We start from the raw sequence: 22,922 nt of genomic DNA, 5'->3' as shown, positions 1-22,922 counted from the left end.
TCATCCACTGTGTAGTAAAGGGTTTAATTAGGTATGCAGGCTTATCATTTCTAGGGGATGATTAAGTCTTCAAAATAATATTTGTTTAGAGCCAAAATTCTGCCCTCAGAAACATGCAGAGAAATCAATGAAACTTTCACAACTCTATTTGTTGGTAGATTTTGGCCTTTAGTTATTTCAGAAATAAGGCAAATATGCTACTCTTAGATCTGTGGGGGTGTCATATATTCAGTGCAGAGCACTATTGCTGTACTGTGGTTGCTTCACACACAAGGAACTCTCAGTGAGTAAGGCCAGATTGATGTTGACTTCTGCCAACATGGCTATGTCAGTCAGGTGTGATCCCTGACCAGTGTAGTCGTGCCAGCAGAAGCCCCTTGTGTTGACCCAATTACATGGCAAAGCTGTGCTTTTCCTGGTATAGCTTGTTTTGTTTGTGGTGGGGTGGTTTCACCACTTTGCCAGTATAGTATTCCCATGCCAGTGGAGCACTCCTAGTGTAGATGTAAGTGAAGAGGAGAATTTTGCCGATCGTTTGTATCTTAGCCCTGGTCTACACTACGAGTTTAGGTTGAATTTAGCAGCGTTAGATCGATTTAACCCTGCACTTGTCCACACAACAAGCCATTTTTGTCACCTTAAAGGGCTCTTAAAATTGATTTCTGTACTCCTCCCCGACAAGGGGATTAGCACTGAAATCGACATCACCAGGTCGAATTTGGGTTAGTTTGGACGCAATTCGACAGTATTGGCCTCCAGGAGCTATCCCACAGTGCTCCATTGTGACGGCTCTGGACAGCACTTTCAACTCAGATGCACTAGCCAGGTACACAGGAAAAGCACCAGGAACTTTTTAATTTCATTTCCTGTTTGGCCAGTGTGGCGCGCTCATCAGCACACGTGACCATGCAGTCCCAGAATCGCAAAAGAGCTCCAGAATGGACCGAATGGGAGGTACTGGATCTGATCGCTGTATGGGGAGACAAATCCATGCTATCAGAACTCCGTTCCAAAAGATGAAATGCCAAAATATTTGAAAAAATCTCCAAGGGCATGATGGACAGAGGCTACAACAGGGATCTGCAGCAGTGCCACATGAAAATTAAGGAGCTCAGGCAAGCCTACCAAAAAAACAAAAAAGGCAAACTGCTGCTCCGGGTCAGAGCCCCAGACATGCTGCTTCTATGATGAGCTGCATGCAATTCTAGGGGGTGCCCCTACTACTACCCCGACCCCTGTCTGTGGACACCTGCAAGGCGGGAGTCTCACACAACAGGGATGAGGATTTTGGGGACGAAGAAGGTGATGATGAGGAGGAGGATAGCACACAACAGGCAAGGGGAGAAACTGTTCTCCCTGACAGCCAGGAACTGTTTATCACCCTGGAGCCAGTACCCTCCCAAGGCGGGCTCCCGGACCATGAAGCTGGAGAAGGCACCTCTGGTGAGTGTACCTTTGTAAATATAATGCATGGCTTTAAAGCAAGCTTCTTTAATGATTAATTTGCCCTGAAGACATGGAATGCATTCGCGGCCAGTACAGCTACTAGAAAAGTCTGTTAACGTGCCTGGGGATGAAGCTGAAATCCTCCAGGGACATTCAGAGGTGGCCATTCCTGCTGGGCTGTTTGCCTGTGGCTGAAAAGAAATCATCCTCGCTTTTAGCCACACGGGAGCGGGGAGGGGGCGGCATTCACGCTGAGCTGTTCACGTTTGGCTGGCAGGAATCTTTCCTGATACTAATCACGTGGTGGGAGGAGGGGTGAAGCGATCATCCCAGAGAATTGTGGGGAGGGGGAGTAGTTAACCTGAAAACCGCAGCACCTCATTTTAAATGGCCAACCCAATGGGTGCTTGGTATGGGAAAAGAGGGCACTGCTGTTTGAAACCATTCCCACATGTTATGAAGGTTGAGGAAGCCGAAAGACTGTGGCTTAACATGGCTTCCTGCAAGCCGAATTCTGTTGCCTGGCCCTGCATGTGTGATCTCTCACCAAACCTGCAAGCCCTCAATATAAGAGGCAAAATGCGACCTTGTACCGAAAGCACATGTGCTATGGAATGTTAACAGCTTGGTTCACCATGCAAGAGTCTACCCATTGTTCTCTAGAATGTGTCTTTTTAAATACTACTCTCCCTTTTTTTCCTCCCACAGCTGCAAATGTTTCAACATTCCCCCATCGTCTCCATCCCAGAGGCTAGCGCGCTGAAAGAGCTCCGTAGAATGGGTGGAGGCAAACAATGGCAGAGTCCAGGAAAGCAGAAAATGAATGTGAGGATAGGAGGGACGAGCAAGATGAGAGGTTGCGGGAGCAAGAGGAGAGGTGGCAAAAGCATGATGAAAGGAGGCAGGATGCAATATTGAGGCTACTGGGGGATCAAACTGATATGCTCTGGCATCTGGTGGAGCTGCAGGAAAGGCAGCAGGAGCACAGACTACCCCTGCAGCCCCTGTGTAACCGCCCGCCCTCCTCCCCAAGTTGCATAGCCTCCTCACCCAGATGCCCAAGAACGCGGGGAGGGGGCCCACCGGCCAACCAGCCACTCCACCCCAGAGGACTGTCCAAGCAACAGAAGGCTGGCATTCAATAAGTTTAGAAGTGTAGTATGGCCTTGTCCTTCCCTCCTCCCCTCATCCACCATCCCACCCGGTACTTCCCTCTTCCCCCACCCCTCCCGGGCTACCTTGGCAGTTATCCCCCTATGTGTGTGATGAATTAATAAAGAATGCATGATTTTGAAACAACAATGACTTTATTGCTTCTGCAAGCAGTGATCGAAGGGGGAGGGCAGTTGGCTTACAGGGAAGTAGAGTGAACCAAGGGGGCGGGTTTTCATCAAGGAGAAACAAACAAGACTGTCACACTGTAACCTGGCCAGTCATGAAACTGGTTTTCAAAGCTTCTCTGATGCGCAGGTTGCCCTGCTGTGCTCTTCTAATTGCCCTGGTGTCTGGCTGCGCATAAATCAGTGGCCAGGATATTTGCCTCAACCTCCCACCCCGCCATAAACATCTCCCCCTTACTCTCACAGATATTGTGGAGCACACAGCAAGCAGCAATAACAATGGGAATACTGGTTTCGCTGAGGTCTAACCGAGTCAGTAAACTGCGCCAGTGCCCTTTTAAATGTTCAAATGCACATTCTGCCACCATTCTGCACTTGCTCAGCCTATAGTTGAACAGCTCCTGACTACTGTCCAGGCTGCTTGTGTACGGCTTCGTGAGCCATGGCATTAAAGGGTAGGCTGGGTCCCCAAGGATAACTGTAGGCATTTCAACATCCCCAACTGTTATTTTCTGGTCTGGGAAGTAAATCCCTTGCTGCAGCCATTCCCACAGACCAGAGTTCCTAAAGATGCGAGCGCCCTGTACCTTTCCCAGCCATCCCACGTTGATGTTGGTGAAACGTCTCTTGTGATCCACCAGTGCTTGCAGCACTATTGAAAAGTACCCCTTGCGGTTTACATACTGGATGCCAAGGTGGTCCAGTCCCAAGATAGGGATATGCATTCCGCCTATCGCCCCACCACAGTTAGGAAATCCCATTGCAACATAGACATCCACTGTGACCTGCACATTTCCCAGCGTCACTACCCTTGATAGCAGCAGCTCAGTGATTGCGTTGGCTACTTGGATCACAGCAGCCCCCACAGTAGATTTGCCCACTCCAAATTGATTCCCAGCTGACAGGTAGCTGTCTGGCATTGCAAGCTTCCAGAGGGCTATTGCCACTTCTTGTGAACTGTGAGGGCTGCTCTCATCTTGGTATTCTTGTGCTTCAGGACAGGGGAAAGTAAGTCACAAAGTTCAATGAAAGTGCCCTTACGCATGCAAAAGTTTCGCAGCCACTAGGAATCATCCCAGACCTGCAACACTATGCGGTCCCACCAGTCTGTGCTTATTTCCCAGGCCCAGAATAAGCGTTCCACGGCACGAGCCTGCCCCATTGCCATCAGGATGTGCAAATTGCCAGGGCCCGTATTTGAGAGAAGTCTGTGTCCATGTCTTCATCACTTTCGTCACTGCGCTTCCGTCGCCTCCTCACCTGCTTTTGCAGGTTCTGGTTCTGCACATACTGCAGGATAATGCACGAGGTGTTTACAATGCTCATAACTGCTGCGGTGATCTGAGCGGGCTCCATGCTTGCCGTGGTATGGCGTCCGCAGGAGAGCAGAGTTGCAGCGGAAGTGGTGGCTTACGATGGATGCCACAAGAATAGATATTTATAGAGAACGACGAGAGGACCTGTGAGGTGGATTCATGAGAGCAGGAGAGCAGAGTTGCAGCAGAAGCGATGGAGGATGATGATTAGCACCAAACACACTTCCCAAGGAAGAACACACATACCCGGGAGCCCATGACAGACAACATGGAGAAATTCGCTATTGAGACAATAGCAGCAGAGCAGAGTTGCAGTGGATGATGACAGTTAGCAGTCCTACTGCACCATCTGCTGAAAGCAGTATGGCATCTATACAGAAAAAAGACACAAAACTACTGTCTGCCGTTGCTTTCATGGTGGGAGGGGTGACTGATGACATGTACCCAAAACCACCTGCGACAATGTTTTTGCTCCATCAGGCACTGGGAGCTTAACCCAGAATTCCAATGGGTGGCGGAGACTGTGGGAACTGTGGAATAGCTTCCCACAGTGCACCGCTCCGTATGTCGATGCTAGCCACGGTAGTGAGGACGCACTCTGCAGACTTAATGCGCTTAGTGTGGACATATGCAATCAACTGTATAAAATCGATTTGTAAATATCGACTTCTATAATATCGACCTAATTTCATAGTGTAGACATACCCTTAGTTGTAGTAAAACTTGCAAACCTCAGCACTGTGATTCCATGCTATGCAGATGTTAATGTAATGCTTTCATTCAAATGAAGTGATTTTAAACTCTACTCTCTTCAAGGCAGGGAATTTGCCTTTCTATTCTGTCTGCGAAGCTCTAGAATATAGTGGCTGCTACGAGAAAGAAAAATCAATAATAGTATTACTGAATCACATCTCTTGAAAATTAAGAAAGATGTTTCAACAGTATTATAATCAAACACTTCTCCTTTCATTGGCGGTGTCATAGAAAATGCTAATGGGAAAACTATATACAGTAACTCCTCTATCCTTGCAACAAAGCCCGTTGCCAACTGTGTCCACATATCTATTCAGGGGACACCATCATAGGGCCTAATCCCATCAGCCACACTATCAGAGGCTCGTTCACCTGCACATCCACCAATGTGATATATGCCATCATGTGCCAGCAATGCCCCTCTGCCATGTACATTGGCCAAGCTGGACAGTCTCTACGTAAAAGAATAAATGGACACAAATCAGGCGTCAAGAATTATAACATTCAAAAACCAGTCGGAGAACACTTCAATCTCTCTGGTCACCCGATTACAGACCTAAAAGTGGCAATTCTTTAACAAAAAAACTTCAAAAACAGACCCCAACGAGAGACTGCTGAATTGGAATTAATTTGCAAACTGGATACAATTAACTTAGGCTTGAAAAAGACTGGGAGTGGATGGGGTCATTACATAAAGTAAAACTATTTCCCCATGTTTATTTCTCCCCCTCCACCCCCCACTGTTCCTCAGACATTCTTGTCAACTGCTGGAAATGGCCCACCTTGATTATCACTACAAAAGGTTTTTTCACCCCTGCTCTCCTGCTGGTAATAGCTCAACTTAAGTGATCACTCTCGTTACAGTGTGTATGGTAACACCCATTGTTTCATGTTCTCTATGTATATAAATCTCCCCACTGTATTTTCCACTGAATGCATCCGATGAAGTGAGCTGTAGCTCACGAAAGCTTATGCTCAAATAAATTGGTTCGTCTCTAAGGGGCCACAAATACTCCTTTTCTTTTTGCGGATACAGACTAACACGGCTGCTACTCTGAAACCTCTCTTAACATTGTAGTTATGTTTCTGAAAAATGTGACTTTAAGCAAAACGATGTTAAGCTAATCCAATTTCCCCATAAGAATTAATGTAAATGGGGGGGTTAAGTTCCAGGGAAATTTTTCACACACACACACACACACAGTATAAGTTTTAAACAAACAGTTTAATATTATACACAGTAATGATGATTGTGAAGCTTGGTTGAGGTGGTGAAGTCATAGGGTGGGATATTTCCCAGGAGATGTCTTACTGCTAAATGATGCACTAGCATTCGTCTGAGCCCTCAAGGGTTAACACATTGTTATTAATATAGCCTCACACTCGACAAGGCAGCACGAATGGAGGGAGGGGAGACAGACACACACACCCTGTGTGTGCGGGAGAGAGATGCACATTGCCCCTTTAAGTATGCTGACCCCACTCTAAGTACACTGCCTTTTTAAGTATATCAGCATGTTGAGACAGCAGCTAGGGCCAGCAAACTCTCTCCATCCTGAGCCCTGTTGTATCCCCACCCTGCCCTATATGGAGAAGGGGTAAGCAGGAGCAGGGGGGAGGGGGACACATTGACGTTCGCCTCCTTCTCCCCCACCCCCCCTCCCCCAGCAAGCAGGAGGCTCCCGGGAGCCACTCCAAGGCAGAGGGCAGGAGCAGCACATGGCAGTGGGGGGAGGGACAGCTGAACTGCCGGCAATTGGTAGCTGGCAATTGGTAGCTGGCTGGGCGGCTGCCGCACAGGGAACTTAGGGGAACGGGGAGCTGATGGGGGACTGCCTGTCCACCCTGGTTCCAAGCCCCCACCAGCTAACTCCAACGGGCTGCTCTTCCTGCAAGCAGTGGACAAAGCAGGTAGCTGCCAAACAATGTTATAATGGAGCATTGCGCAACTTTAAACGAGCGTGTTCCTTAATTGATCATCAGCGTAACAACGAAACAACGTTAACCGGGACGACTTTAAGTGAGGAGTTACTGTAGTTATATCTCCCCCCTTCCCCCCCCATTATGGCCATTGCTTTTTTAGTGTTCTAAGTGTAAAGACTTTACAAGGAATATAAAAAAGAGCTTTGAAAGATCTTACAGTCTAACCCAATTAACCAACATTTCAAGACACTGTATTTCTGGAGAGGAGCAGAATGTGAAGTGATGAATAGAGCTGGGTGACTTTTTTTCAGCAAATAGTTATTTGCCAACAAATGCAGTTTCTGTTGAGCCAAAACTACACCTCTACCCTGATATACTGCGGTGCGATATAATGTGGTAAAGCAGCACTCCGGGGAGTGGGGCTGCTTTACCTCATTATATCTGAATTCGTGTTACCACAAGGGGTTCCTCTGCCCGGCCCCCGCCCCCTTACTTGCTGCGGCCCCCCCACCCCAGCTCACCTCCGCTCCGCCTCCTCCCGCGAGCACACCACTATCAGCTGATTGGCACTGTAAGCCTGGGAGGGAGAGAAGCGGAGCTGTGGTGTGGTCCACCTCCTCCCCTGAGCACAGTGCTCTGCTTCTCCCCCCGCCTCACTCCCTTCCTTTCAGGCTTCCCGCGCCAACGGCTGGTTGGTGCGGCATCCTGGAAGGAAGGAAGGGGGGGGAAGCGGAGCAGTGGCAGCACGCTCAGGGGAGGAGGCGGAGGCAGAGCGGAGGTGAGCTGGGGCGGGGAGTGGTTCCTCTCCCTACCCCAATATACCACGGTCTCACCTATAAGACGGTAAGATTTTTTGGCTTCCGAGGACCGCATTATATCGGGGTAGAGGTGTATTTGCAAATTCATACCAAGTTTGCCAAATAGTTTCAGCCAAACAAAAAATCAAAATGCTTTGTTTCAGCCTGACTCAAAATTTTTCGTGTTGATTTTGGCAGCTATGAAAAAAGCAAATGAGGACTAGATTTACTGAATGGTCCTGGGGAGAGGCAGCAACTTCAGTGGTTAGGGAATTCACCTCTGATGTGGATGGTCCCGCCTGATGTAGAGAAGGGATCTGAACTTCGGTCTCCCACGTTGCCACTGGGCTATTCTGGTATGGGACTGTCTCAGTCACTACTGTTGAAGCGGTTCTACTGTTTGTAAATAATCAGTCATAGGAGCAGAGTTTTGGACTTGGGTCTCCCATGTCCTAGGTGCATGGCCTACCTACCTGGCAGTAGAGTCATTTCCACTCCCTCTCCCTGGCCCCATAACTATTCATCGACATTCACAGCGGCCATTCAAAGTCATTAATAATGGTTTTGTTTGTTTTAAACAAAATGTAGAACGTGGCTAACAAAATGAAAAGCCATTTTAGTTGAAAAGCCATTTTTGTTGGGAAGCCATTTTTGTTGGGAAGCAATGTTTTGACAAAACCTTCAAGCCGCTGTAGTACCAAAGGCTAGTTTGTCAATGGCAGGAGTAGGGCCTGCAATTATAGATTGGTGCCCACCCAAAAAAACCCAGTGTGAACAGACTTTGCTTTAGAAAAGGTGGCCCAATCTGTCTTTTTGGATTTTTCTCTGTGGCTGTTAAATGTGCAGCTGTGTACAGTGTTTGATCATCTATTAAATTTCTGAAGCTCTTACAAATAGTAGTATAAGCCACATTAGGACATGTGGTGTGCTAGAGCAAAGGCTGAGAAGTCGAGGGAGTAAAGTGAGCAAGGAGGGGGAATAGTTTTGTGGCCTGAACGTCAGGTATGAAATATGTAGGCTCCCTGAAACTGCAGGTTTGAATCTTCACAGAGGCGACTCAGCCCTTCATTCTTCAGATGCAGAAAAACTGAGTTCCATGCACTGCCTTTTGTGGGTCTTTTGGAGGAAGCCCTTAAAGCCCAGATTCTCTGTTACAGCCCTGTCCATAGTGGGAGCAGTGCTGGTGAAAAATCCAAGTTTGACAGGGATGGTGTGTGAACGGGCACAGCATGACGCTGGGAGGAAACCAGCCTTTGATAGGAGACTGGTTTGGTACAACCAGCTCTGGAAGAGAGAGCTTAGTTCAGTTTTCACCTCATTTAGTTTTTGGGATTTCTGCTGACATTGTCAGCTGGTGCCAGTTTAAATGTGGCTTCTGTTTCATGCCACTGATTGCTGTCTGCAGCTGAACTACACTGAATTCCCTGGTCTTCGTTCTTATGGGCAGTCTCAGTGGGGTTGCAGAGGTATAAATGAGAACTGGACACATTGACTCTCATCACTTATCTAGAGGAAGGGAGATTCTGAGTGCTGTCAAGCATTTTATAACCATTCACTGTGAATGTGGGCATCTAAATGTACTTATTAAGGTGTCAAGTCAGCTATTTAATATTCACATCATGGTGGGCATCTTCATTTACCTGTGATCTCCCTATGGTCTGTGTAGCAGGGAGAGTTAGCTTCTCCACTTCCTTGCTTGATTAGCTGTTAATTATGCTGAAACATGAGAAATGCTCAGAAAGGACTCTTAGGGTATGTCTACACTACGAAATTAGGTCGAATTTATAGAAGTCGGTTTTTTTGAAATCGGTTTTATATATTCGAGTGTGTGTCCCCCCACAGAAAATGCTCTAAGTGCATTAAGTGCATTAACTCGGCGGAGCGCTTCCACAGTACCGAGGCAAGCGTCGACTTCCGGAGCGTTGCACTGTGGGTAGCTATCCCACAGTTCCCGCAGTCTCCGCTGCCCATTGGAATTCTGGGTTGATATCCCAATGCCTGATGGGGCTAAAACATTGTCGCGGGTGGTTCTGGGTACATATCGTCAGGCCCCCGTTCCCACCCTCCCTCCCCCCATGAAAGCAAGGGCAGACAATCATTTCGCGCCTTTTTTCCTGAGTTACCTGTGCAGACGCCATACCACGGCAAGCATGGAGCCCGCTCAGGTAACCGTCACCCTATGTCTCCTGGATGCTGGCAGACGCGGTACGGCATTGCTACACAGTAGCAGCAACCCCTTGCCTTGTGGCAGCAGACGGTACAGTACGACTGGTAGCCGTCATCGTCATGTCTGAGGTGCTCCTGGTCGCCTCTGTGAGGTCGATCAGGAGCGCCTGGGCAGACATGGGCGCAGGGACTAAATTTGGAGTGACTTGAGCAGGTCATTCTCTTTAGTCCTGCAGTCAGTCCTATTGAACCGTCTTATGGTGAGCGGGCAGGCGATACGGACTGCTAGCAGTCGTACTGTACCATCTTCTGCCGAGCAGCCATGAGATGTGGATGGCATGCAGTCCTTCTGCACCGTCTGCTGCCAGCCAAAGATGTAAAAGATAGATGGAGTGGATCAAAACAAGAAATAGACCAGATTTGCTTCCCCCCATCCCCTGTCTAGGGGACTCATTCTTCTAGATCACACTGCAGTCACTTACAGAGAAGGTGCAGCGAGGTAAATCTAGCCATGTATCAATCAGAGGCCAGGCTAACCTCCTTGTTCCAATAACAACGATAACTTAGGTGCACCATTTCTTATTGGAACCCTCCGTGAAGTCCTGCCTGAAATACTCCTTGATGTAAAGCCACCCCCTTTGTTGATTTTAGCTCCCTGAAGCCAACCCTGTAAGCGCCCCTCCCAGCGTCAGAGCAATGGCAAACAATCGGGCATCTGAGAGTGCTGTCCAGAGCACTCACAATGGAGCACTCTGATGGGGCTAAAACATTGTCGCGGGTGGTTCTGGGTACGTGTCGTCAGGCCCCCGTTCCCTCCCTCCCTCCGTGAAAGCAAGGGCAGACAATCGTTTCGCGCCTTTTTTCATGAGTTACCTGTGCAGACACCATACCACGGCAAGCATGGAGCCAGCTCAGGTAACCGTCACCCTATGTCTCCTGGGTGCTGGCAGACGCGGTACGGCTTTGCTGCACAGTAGCAGCAACCCATTGCCTTCTGGCAGCAGACGGTGCAATACGACTGGTAGTCGTCCTCGTCGTGTCCGAGGTGCTCCTGGCCACGTCGGCTGGGAGCGCCTGGGCAGACATGGGCGCAGGGACTAAATTTGGAGTGACTTGACCAGGTCATTCTCTTTAGTCCTGCAGTCCTATTGAACCGTCTTATGGTGAGCGGGCAGGCGATACGGACTGCTAGCAGTCGTACTGTACCATCTTCTGCCAGGCAGGCAAGAGATGAGGATTGCTAGCAGTCGTATTGTACCATCTTATGCCAGGCAGGCAAGAGATGAAGATGGCTAGCAGTCGTACTGTACCATCTTCTGCCAAGCAGCCATGAGATGTGGATGGCATGCAGTCCTTCTGCACCGTCTGCTGCCAGCCAAAGATGTAAAGGATAGATGGAGTGGGTCAGAACAAGAAATAGACCAGATTTGTTTTGTACTCATTTTCCTCCTCCCCTGTCTAGATCACACTGCAGTCACTCACAGAGAAGGCGCAGCGAGGTAAATCTAGCCATGTATCAATCAGAGGCCAGGCTAACCTCCTTGTTCCAATAACAATGATAACTTTGGTGCACCATTTCTTATTGGAACCCTCCGTGCAGTCCTGCCTGAAATACTCCTTGATGTACAGGCACACCCTTTGTTGATTTTAGCTCCCTGAAGCCAACCCTGTAAGCCGTGTCGTCAGTCGCCCCTCCCTCCGTCAGAGCAACGGCAGACAATCGTTCCGCGCCTTTTTTCTGTGCGGACGCCATACCAAGGCAAGCATGGAGGCCGCTGAGCTCATTTTGGCAATTAGGAGCACATCAACCACCACACGCATTATCCAGCAGTATATGCAGCACCAGAACATGGCAACGCGATACCGGGCGAGGAGGCGACGTCAGCGCGGTCCCGTGAGTGATCAGGACATGGACACAGATTTCTCTGAAAGCATGGGCCCTGCCAATGCATGCATCATGGTGCTAATGGGGCAGGTTCATGCTGTGGAACGCCGATTCTGGGCTCGGGAAACAAGCACAGACTGGTGGGACCGCATAGTGTTGCAGGTCTGGGACGATTCCCAGTGGCTGTGAAACTTTCGCATGCGTAAGGGCACTTTCATGGAACTTTGTGACTTGCTTTCCCCTGCCCTGAAGCGCATGAATACCAGGATGAGAGCAGCCCTCACAGTTGAGAAGCGAGTGGCGATAGCCCTGTGGAAGCTTGCAACGCCAGACAGCTACCGGTCAGTTGGGAATCAATTTGGAGTGGGCAAATCTACTGTGGGGGCTGCTGTTATGCAAGTAGCTCACGCAATCAAAGATCTGCTGATATCAAGGGTAGTGACCCTGGGAAATGTGCAGGTCATAGTGGATGGCTTTGCTGCAATGGGATTCCCTAACTGTGGTGGGGCTATAGACGGAACCCATATCCCTATCTTGGCACCGGAGCACCAAGCCGCCGAGTACATAAACCGCAAGGGGTACTTTTCGATAGTGCTGCAAGCTCTGGTGGATCACAAGGGACGTTTCACCAACATCAACGTGGGATGGCCGGGAAAGGTGCATGACGCTCGCATCTTCAGGAACTCTGGTCTGTTTCAAAAGCTGCAGGAAGGGACTTTATTCCCAGACCAGAAAATAACTGTTGGGGATGTTGAAATGCCTATATGTATCCTTGGGGACCCAGCCTACCCCTTAATGCCATGGCTCATGAAGCCGTACACAGGCAGCCTGGACAGTAGTCAGGAGCTGTTCAACTACAGGCTGAGCAAGCGCAGAATGGTGGTAGAATGTGCATTTGGACGTTTAAAGGCGCGCTGGCGCAGTTTACTGACTCGGTTAGACCTCAGCGAAACCAATATTCCCACTGTTATTACTGCTTGCTGTGTGCTCCACAATATCTGAGAGTAAGGGGGAGACGTTTATGGCGGGGTGGGAGGCTGAGGCAAATCGCCTAGCTGCTGGTTACGCGCAGCCAGACACCAGGGCGGTTAGAAGAGCACAGGAGGGCGCGGTACGCATCAGAGAAGCTTTGAAAACCAGTTTCATGACTGGCCAGGCTACGCTGTGAAAGTTCTGTTTGTTTCTCCTTGATGAAACCCCCCGCCCCTTGGTTCACTCTACTTCCCTGTAAGCTAACCACCCTCCCCTCCTCCCTTTAATCACCGCTTGCAGAGGCAATAAAGTCATTGCTGCTTCACAGTCATGCATTCGTTATTCATTCATCACACAAATAGGGAGATGACTACCAAGGTATCCCAGGAGGGGTGGTGGAGGAGGGAAGGAAAATGCCACACAGCACTTTAAGCACAGCACTTTAAAAGTTTACAACTTTAAAATTTATTGAATGACAGCCTTCTTTTTTTTGGGCAATCCTCTGTGGTGGAGTGGCTGGTTGGCCGGAGGCCCCCCCACCGCGTTCTTGGGCGTCTGGGTGTGGAGGCTATGGAACTTGGGGAGGAGGGCGGTTGGTTACAGAGGGGCAGCAGTGGCAGTCTGTGCTCCAGCTGCCTTTGCTGCAGCTCAACCATACACTGGAGCATTCTGGTTTGGTCCTGCAGCAGCCTCAGCATTGAATCCTGCCTCCTCTCATCACGCTGCCGCCACATTTGAGCTTCAGCCCTGTCTTCAGCCCACCACTTACTCTCTTCAGCCCGCCACTTACTCTCTTCAGCCCTCCACCTCTCCTCCCGGTCATTTTGTGCTTTCCTGCACTCTGACATTATTTGCCTCCACGCATTCGTCTGTGCTCTGTCAGTGTGGGAGGACAGCATGAGCTCGGAGAACATTTCATCGCGAGTGCGTTTTTTTTTCTTTCTAAGCTTCACTAGCCTCTGGGAAGGAGAAGATCCTGTGATCATTGAAACACATGCAGCTGGTGGAGAAAAAAAAGGGACAGCGGTATTTAAAAAGACACATTTTATAAAACAGTCGCTACACTCTTTCAGGGTAAACCTTGCTGTTAACATTACATACATAGCACATGTGCTTTCGTTACAAGGTCGCATTTTGCCTCCTCCCACCGCGTAACTACCCCCTCAACCTTCCCCCCTCCCTGTGGCTAACAGCGGCGAACATTTCTGTTCAGCCACAGGCAAACAGCACAGCAGGAATGGGCTCCTCTGAGTGTCCCTGAAGAAAAGCACCCTATTTCAACCAGGTGACCATGAATTATATCTCACTCTCCTGAGGATAACACAGAGAGATAAAGAACGGATTTTGGTTGAATGCCAGCAAACATACACTGCAATGCTTTGTTCTACAGTGATTCCCGAGTACGTGTTACTGGCCTGGAGTGGTAAAGTGTCCTACCATGAAGGACGAAATAAGGCTGCCCTCCCCAGAAACCTTTTGCAAAGGCTTTAGGACTACATCTAGGAGAACCGCAAATGCCAGGGCAAAGTAATCCTTTCACATGCTTGCTTTTAAACCATGTATAGCATTTTAAAAGGTACACTCACCAGAGGTCCCTTCTCCGCCTGCTGGGTCCAGGAGGCAGCCTTGGGTGGGTTCGGGGGGTACTGGCTCCAGGTCTAGGGTGAGAAACAGTTCCTGGCTGTCGGGAAAACCGGTTTCTCCGCTTGCTTGCTGTGAGCTATCTACAACCTCCTCCTCATCATCATCTTCTTCGTCCCCAAAACCTTCTTCCGTATTGCCTCCATCTCCATTGAAGGAGTCAAACAACACGGCTGGGGTAGTGGTGGCTGAACCCCCTAAAATGACATGCAGCTCATCATAGAAGCGGCATGTTTGGGGCTCTGACCCAGAGCGGCTGTTCGCCTCTCTGGTTTTCTGGTAGGCTTGCCTCAGCTCCTTCAGTTTCACGCGGCACTGCTTCGGGTCCCTGTTATGGCCTCTGTCCTTCATGCCCTGGGAGATTTTCACAAAGGTTTTGGCATTTCGAAAACTGGAATGGAGTTCTGATAGCACGGATTCCTCTCCCCAAACAGCGATCAGATCCCGTACCTCCCGTTCGGTCCATGCTGGAGCTCTTTTGCGATTCTGGGACTCCATCATGGTCACCTGTGCTGATGAGCTCTGCATGGTCACCTGCAGCTTGCCACGCTGGCCAAACAGGAAATGAGATTCAAAAGTTTGCGGTTCTTTTCCTGTCTACCTGGCCAGTGCATCTGAGTTGAGAGTGCTGTCCAGAGCGGTCAGAATGGAGCACTCTGGGATAGCTCCCGGAGGCCAATACCATCGAATTGTATCCACAGTACCCCAAATTCGAGCTGGGAACGTCGATTTAAGCGCTAATCCACTTGTCAGGGGTGGAGTAAGGAAATCGATTTTAAGAGCCCTTTAAGTCGAAATAAAGGGCTTCACTGTGTGGACGGGTGCAGGTTTAAATCGATTTAACGTTGCTAAATTTGACCTAAAGTCCTAGTGTAGACCAGGGCTTAAACATGTATAGGATTCTGTGTTTGTCTCATGCACTTTTATGGCCTGATTGTGGAAATTGCATATAGCCCTGAGTAAAGGTCAGTACAATCACCCCACCGCAAGGGAAACTCCAGGAGGGATGTGCCCCAGGACAGAACGAATCCTCCCTCATCTCCCCAGTGTGCAGGGAAAGACCACAATCTGTGTTATCCCTTCTAAATGACCCATGGAAGGGGAGGACGGGTGCAATTCTTAGCAATGCATTCTGGTCTGTTTCCTAACCCCGTCTCTGCAGCTGTCAGCTATGTGGGCTCATGTTCAGGGGAGTCCGGGAATACAAAAGCCAGAGTCCATTTGCTGGACAATAGGTGTCTGGAGGGAGCAGTCTCTGTTCATCTGAGTATTCCTGGTGCTTATGCAGAGTGCTAAAGGAGGACAGCGTCCTATACCATCTTCCCTTACTATAAACTGATGTAAGGGCCAGGGACAATCTAGCCCTCAGTAGTCTCCTACATTTGTGGACTTGGTAAATATAGTGCTCAGTGTGTCACAGTGAAGTTTAGGGTTTTGCAAAGGGATCATAAGTTGAATGCCATGGGGTAACTACCATCACCTCCTACGATAAATTAACAATCTTATTGTGAAAGAAAAAGTTGATTATATTAGCAGTGCTGTTCTAACCTCATCTCAAACTGGCTATTTGAGCCCTTATTAAGAGCTGGCTAACTTCTTGTGTAGGCTAGTGTGTAGGATTCATTGCAAAAGACTGGGTAGTACGTTGACAGAAATATTAATTAAGTGATAATGGTAAATTCACTTAATTTGGGTGTTTGTGAAATGGTATTATATTTAGCGATCGAAGGCTAAACGTGCAGATTCCAATGTGCATTCAGTCATTTTCCCTCCTATGTATTTAATTAGCCCAAGCTGTCAAAGGAGCACTATTTCATTTACTGTTGCTACTGCAGTTTTGTCAAAAATCCAACATAAAGACAAATCTAATGTGAGACCAATGAAACGGTAACTTGCTCTATGAAGCATGGTACTTATAAAAAGATATTTGACAATTTACTAGACAGTAACTGATTGCTGGCTAAGGTTCTGTATGTTCATTTGAAATTGTCTTAAAGAAACTACACATTTTCCACATCTAGTTTGTGGTGTATTAACATATATCCAAAACAATGACTAATGTATGCAACTGTTGTGAGCAGATGTTCCTACAGCATTTGCCTTCTGCTTCCATGTGAACAGTAACTGAAGTCCACATTGCAGCTAGATTTCAATATCCATCCAACTTCAGTTGCCCTCTTTGTACTAGACAGGCCAAATAAGCAGGGAGTGAGGATCCCATTTCTGTAATTGGCTAAATCCTAACCATTGATTCAGACATCCTTGCTCCTGGGGGAAGTTCAGATCGACTCAATTCTGGGGCTTGGGCCCACCTCTATTTATATATAACACAGGCACCAAAAAACTAGGCTGCTAATTGTCTCCTTTCTTTACAGCAATGTTGTGATTGCTGCACTCTGGGACAGAGGGTAAAAAGTGAGGGGCAAACCTGTGAGTCCAACCCAAATCTCGGCTATCCCTGCAACCACGTGATGCTGTCCTGCTGTGAAGGAGAAGATCATCTTATTCCTCCAGAAATAAAAAGGCATCCCGAACCTCTGCCAACAGTGACACCTGAGAGAAGTAGGTTCCCTGGTTTTAATTACAGGCAGTTGTACAGATGAGCAGTTTCTTCATTCAAGACCAAAAAAAACCCCAAACTGATACTGTGGAAGTACAATTGGTTTCACTTTCAGTCAAAAATAAAGCGCTTCCTTTGGACCAGAGATGGACTGAATTGGGTCAGAAATTTTAGATGCCTCTGAACTTGGGGTGCCCACCTATCTGCTGGTATTTCATTAGCTGTCAGGTTGGATGATGCAACCTACTAGATTGTCCAGAATGGTTATCCCCAACACTTTCACTGAGCCAAATAGGACTGACTGTTCCTTTCTGTGCAAAGGAAATATTTACTAATGCTTAGGGCTTGTCTACACGTGAAAGTTAATCTGGAATGAGGTAGGGTATGAATTTAAAGCAGATTAACTCCACTGTATTAGGCAAATCTGGAGTAAGGCACTCTTATTCTGTAATAAGAGCATCTACACAGAGTTCGTCAAGAGTAACTCTCCATGCCCACAAAGCCTTAACCAAGGTCTCAGTCCTCTTGTTTCCTTGTTGCTTGTCACAACACTGATGTAAAGCCAAGTAGTTTCTACAGGGTGTGCTGAATAGTTTCACTGAAAAAGCATTTGCCTCTTCAATGCAGACTTAGGGCATCACTAGTGACATTTTCTCCCCATCCTCTCCCTTGAGTCCACCTTCAGTGGAAGCAAGTAGCACCCTACCAAATGGTGTTGAAGAGGCTGGGGGTTCCTGTCTGTCCGGCTCAGTAAACGTAATGGTAGCAGCAGGGCAATCTGTTTCCTGCCTTTTTGCTATAGGCAGATGGGCAGCTCTGAGCCCTCGAAAGATCCTTTTAAAATTGGCGGGTAGCAGCCATACCAAAATACCAAAGGAGATTGGTGGAGCTGCCTCTCAGTGCTCCCCAGAGTCACTGGTGCTGGAATAGGCTGGCTGAAAGGCAGTGGGTCATTCCCATGGAAGACTGCAAAGGTAAAGGTGGGGGTGGGTGCCTTTTTATAGGGGTAGCAACTCATAGGCCACGTTCTGATTGGCCTTTTGGACTCTGCTACCACATGCTCCAAGCTCCGTAGTGCAGTTTGACTGCAGTAGGTCAAAGCACACTACAGGACATTTAGTGCACAGTAGCAAGGTCCACACAGTGACTTAGTGTGCAGCAGGTTTGTGCACTGTAGCTATACCCTAGAGTCTCCGTGTGGCCAAGCCCTGAGTTTGCTCCAAACAATCTGGCCACTGGTTTATGGTGCAAACAAAACCTCTTGAATAAGGTTTGCAAACTGCAGATGAACCAAAACGGACACATATTGGCCTATCCTTGTTTTGCATTAAATACCACAACACTTGTCAGTCAGGGACTCAAAAAGTTTTTTACAAACATTAATGCAGCTCCTTAGTGTCCTTGCAAGCTGTGCAAATAGTGTTATATCCATTTTGAAAACAAATATACTGACACCAAGCAGTTAAGTGAATTTACCTAAGGTCACACAGTGAGAGAGTTGTGGAACCAGGGAACAGAATGATAGAGTCAAGACTCGTCGTCCCTTTCTCTAACCACTAGATTATACTTTCTCCAGCATGAAGTACCAAACACCTGTTACACGTAACTAACAAGTAATTGTCCCTCTGGATAGCCATCTAGCATGCTGGATTCAAATCCTTGCCCATTCTCTTCTCCCAATTTGTACGTGGAATGATTCTGTTTTAAACCAGTGTAGGGACTGGTTAGTGCAGCTAGTGCTGTGTTACACACACATTTCTGACATTCGAAAGCTTTGGAACTTCAATAAGAAACAGAAATCTAGAACACACAGGCTTTTATGTGTTTTCTTTTTAAAGAGTGGAAAGCTTTTAAAGACACGATGTTTTAAAGATTTCTGGGGGAAATGACAACATTTGTGTACATTTTCACCGGGGGCAAAGGACAGGGGGTTATTTCTCCACTTGTTTTTTTCCAGAGTATTAGCATATAGTATGTAAAAAAATACACTGCGCTTCTTTTTTTTGTTTGTTTTTTAAAGGAAGGCGAAAGATGTACATGGGAATTTAAAAAGTAAGATGGTATAAAATGTGACCCTGATGTTCTCAGTGCTTTCATGTGAAAGTTTTCAAAGCTCCTGGAAATTCCGACCCAAAAAATCTCCGAAAGTCTCTCCTAAAGAACCTTGTTTGCTGAACAGCATATCAGAAGTAGAGTGAAAAAGGAACTCTGCGTACCAATGTCTTTAATAATAATTTCATATTTTGTTAAGAATGCCCAGAACAGTCACACTGATGCAACAATAGTTTGATTCTTCAGATAGGTACAGCATGTGAAAAGTTGCAGAAATCCATTACATATTTTTAAAGAATTTGGGTTTTGGCCAGATCCTCTTTTAGGATCAATGGAGCTACACTGATTTATAACAGCTGAAGATCTTGGTCCTTACCTGTGCCATGCTGTCTAATCAGATCAGCTGTTTTCCCTTGAGGTGGTAGTAAGGTATCTCTAGCTTTATCTTGCTAATAGAGATGTGCAAAATATTTGTACTAGTTTTCTAAGTTTGTGCTTTGGTTTTCTTTGCATTTCACTTGGTACTCAAACTGAGCTGTTTTTGAGGAGGAAAAGTCATTCTGGTGAACTCATCTTTTGGAGTGAAATTTGGCTGGGTATGGGTACATTTGAACAAGAAGGGGTCCCTTCCAAGTGAAGAGAGCTTCAAATCTTAAACCGCAAAGAAAATTAGTTTTTTTTATATGGCAATAGCCATCCCCTACAGCAGGACTGGGCAAAACAAATATAACAAACCTTTGTGCACAAATAAATTCCCCCAAATGAACACTTTTGAGTTTTGCACACATCTAATTACCAGCCCATTTCTTTTAAAAACTGTGGCTCTTGCAAGCAATAGACGGTTGGTAGAAGGATGAAGCTTTGGTTTGTTCTGTATCTGAAGCTTTTTACCTGACACAAAGTCCCCTGTTACTTGTAAACCCCTCACCTTCACTTTGAGTTCTCACGAGTGTGTGATGTAGGGTGACCATATTTCCCTATGCTGAATACGGGACACCTGGTAAAATTACTCGTATTCAAGCAAGTTCAATGGTAATCAATCAGAACTATGTAGTACAAACGTTCAAATTAACATCAGGTTGACTGAGCCCCTGTTGAAAACAAATATTGCAGAGTTGGATTCTTTTTATTTACCTTCTTATCTTCAAAGCTTTAGGGTTCACACAGGGAGTGGTGACACACACACACACACTCCCGTTCATCTCTCTCACATGGGAAGGTGACCAACCGACCCGACCCTCCCTGCCTGGTGCTCTGAGCCCTCCATGCCTGGCTGGGCCTCCGGGACAGACCCGCCTCTCCTGGTACCTGGTGCCGGGTCTTCCTGAGGCAACACATGGAGGGAGGGGCATGCATATTCACATTCACATTCACAACCCTCCCCAGATTTCTGCCAGGGTTCATACCAGAATGTGGCCAGCAGCAGCCTTTTGGCACTGTGTGGGAGGGACAGGTCAGGAGCTGCTTCCAGCCACAGAGGGGGAGGGGAAGGGATGACCTGGCCTGTGTCTTTCTCCCCACCTACCGTGGCTTGAAGCAGCTCCCTTCCCTTCCTGCCTACAGTGTGAGAAGGCAGCTAACACCTCCTCCAGGCTGCTGCTGGCCACCGACATAACCCAGCCACCTCCTGTCCCCGCTTCACTCTGCTACAGTGCAGGCAGGAAGGGGTTAAGCCCTGAGGATGCATTGTGCACCAGGGCCCAGGGAACCTGACTGCAGGAGCTTCAGCAAGCCAGGCCAGAGAGGTGGCTCAGCAGCGGAGGGTGCCTAGGGGACGGAGCAGCTCCATGCTCCCTGGGGGGTAGGACCCGGGTAGAGAGGGGAGTGAGTGAAGAGGGAGCTAAGCCCCTGCCCAGGGGGGCTGTTGTGGAGCCACTGGGTTGGGGCACAAACAGGCTGGAAATTGCTTCTCCCCCTGCCACTCCAGACAGGGCCGGCTCCAGGCACCAGCAAAACAAGCAGGTGCCTGGGGCGGTGGCACATTTCTAGGGGCAGCATTCTGGCGCCGGCCATGCCGCCCCTAGAAATGTGCCGCCCCCCTCGAAATGTGTCCCCACCGCCCCAGATTGCCTCCGCTCCGCCTCCGCCTGCTCCCCTGAGCGCGCCGCCGCCACTCCGCTTCTCCCCCTCCCTCCCAGGCTTCCCACACGCAAAACAGCTGTTTCGCACTGCAAGCCTGGGAGGGAGGGGGGACAAGCGGAGTGACGGCGTGTTCAGGGGAGCAGGCGGAGCGGAGGTAAGCTAGGGCGGGAGGTTGCGGGGGAGGAGCCGTGGGAAGCAATGGGGGGGGGGAAATGCAGCACGCCCGGGGGAGGAAGCAGGGCCAGGGATTTGGGGAAGGGATTGGGAAGGGGGCGGAGTTGGGGCAGAGCCAGCGTCAGGGGGGCATGAAAAAAAAAGCGGGGGCAGCCCAAAATTTTTTTGCTTTGGGCAGCAAAAATCCTAGAGCCGGCCCTGACTCCAGAGCTTAGCTGAGGGGTAGAGAGGCTTCTCTGTGCCAATGCTGTACGGGGCTTTGGCACATGCAGGTTTTGGCTCCTCCTTGCCAGCACTTGGGGCCAGAGGATTTTGGGCTTTCCTGGGGTGCTAGCCCAGCCAGAGGCAGTGTGGGAAGGAAGGAGCCTGCCGGCCAGGCTGTTGGCAAGCTGAGCATTCTGACCAGGTGCTGGTTCTCTGCACAGTGCTGGGAGTGAGACGCGCCCCGCTGGTGGGAGGGAGGGGGGGTAGTTATGGATGAGCACCAGGGCTGGGGCGTGAAGGGGCAAAGCAGTGAGAGGACAGCGAGAGGGAGAGCACATAAAAGGCCAATGGGTGGGCAGCAGAGGTGACGCATAACCAGCCACTGCCCGGCACCCACACTCGCCAGCCACCACAGAGCGCAGTCAGTGCCGGCCAGAAACGGGACAAGGGGCGAGACCCGGCTGGCTGAGAGCTGACATGCAGTGGGGACTGCACTGACAGACCAGCAGAGGGAGTGGCCGGCCCGCCACGCTGCAGCCTTGCCCCGCCACCAGGCTTGCACACCCACTCTCATTGTCGGTTACTGGACCCCCACGCTCACCAATGGTGGGTGGCTGGCTGGCGAGCAGGGATCTGGCCAGCAGCAGGACCCACCAGTACTGGTGGGGGGGAACAGAAAATATGGGACAATTTGTCCATTTTTTAAGAAAAATCGGGACACCTGCAGGAGGGCTTAAATACGGGACTGTCCCTTTAAAAATGGGACATCTGGTCACCCTAGTGTGATGCCAACTTCTGTCAACCCTTGTGTAGAGTAGAATTGACAAGACTTGGCATCTCTAGCTATGAGGGGGGGAAACTCTACTCCTTTGAGGCCTCTCTGCTGTAACTAGTCCAGTTTTAAATAGTTACATGTTGTTTGGCTTGTTACAATAAACTTCATGGGGTGGGGGTGGAAATCACTTTTACTTTAGTGTAATTCACAGTTGCCCCAGCAGACACTGTGTGGCTGAGGGGCAGGAGCAAGGAGCTTTCGCTTCCCAGCTTTGTCCCTAAGCATATGGATGTGGATTTGGCAAGGGCTTGCTATTGGCAGAGCAAAATACCCAGAGCCAGATGTTTGGAGGCATGACTATTGTCCCTGTCCAGCCCCTGCCAGGCACTGGACAGCATCTGTGCCCCAGTTCAGCACAGCACTTAAGCACATACTTAAATGTAAGTCCTGTTGATGTTAATGGGATTTAAGAATGGTGAAAGTTAAGGACCCACTGAAGTGCTATGCTAAATAGGGATGGTTTGTTGAATCGGGGTCCTGGAGAGCTGCATTGGGATAACAGGTTACATCTTTTCAGAGGGGGTAGATGGGGTACTAGTGAGCAAGCTGCCCCATCACTCCTAGACCCATTATGTCTGCACGTGTACTTGGTAGGCATAATGCTTCCACCCTCAGTCTGCTCAAGCTCTGTCTCTTCTTCCTCTCCTCTAAGGTCTTAATTTGGGCCTGACAAGTCCAACTGAAGAATTACTGTATTTTACTTTAATCCTTCCTAAATTACTCTTTTAAAATGCATAAAATAATTAACGTGGCATTCAATTTTTCTGACATTTAAT

General features: G+C 48.7%; 1 protein-coding gene across 7 annotated transcripts in view; it reads left to right on the top strand.

Annotated features, from left to right (window-relative positions):
- FBLN2 (fibulin 2) overlaps positions 1–22,922 on the top strand; it is a 194,137-nt gene that overhangs the window by 128,307 nt on the left and 42,908 nt on the right. For all 7 annotated transcript variants that reach the window (XM_073352179.1, XM_073352178.1, XM_073352181.1 and 4 more), the window contains one exon: positions 16,615–16,801. In XM_073352179.1, coding sequence (XP_073208280.1) covers positions 16,615–16,801 — 187 coding nt within the window. The remainder of the gene's footprint in view (positions 1–16,614; positions 16,802–22,922) is intronic.

This window comes from Lepidochelys kempii, chromosome 7, assembly GCF_965140265.1.
Source record: "Lepidochelys kempii isolate rLepKem1 chromosome 7, rLepKem1.hap2, whole genome shotgun sequence".
NCBI lineage: Eukaryota > Metazoa > Chordata > Testudines > Cheloniidae > Lepidochelys > Lepidochelys kempii.
The sequence above is the reverse complement of the archived record's forward strand: the minus strand, read 5'-3'. Positions and strand labels throughout refer to the sequence as shown.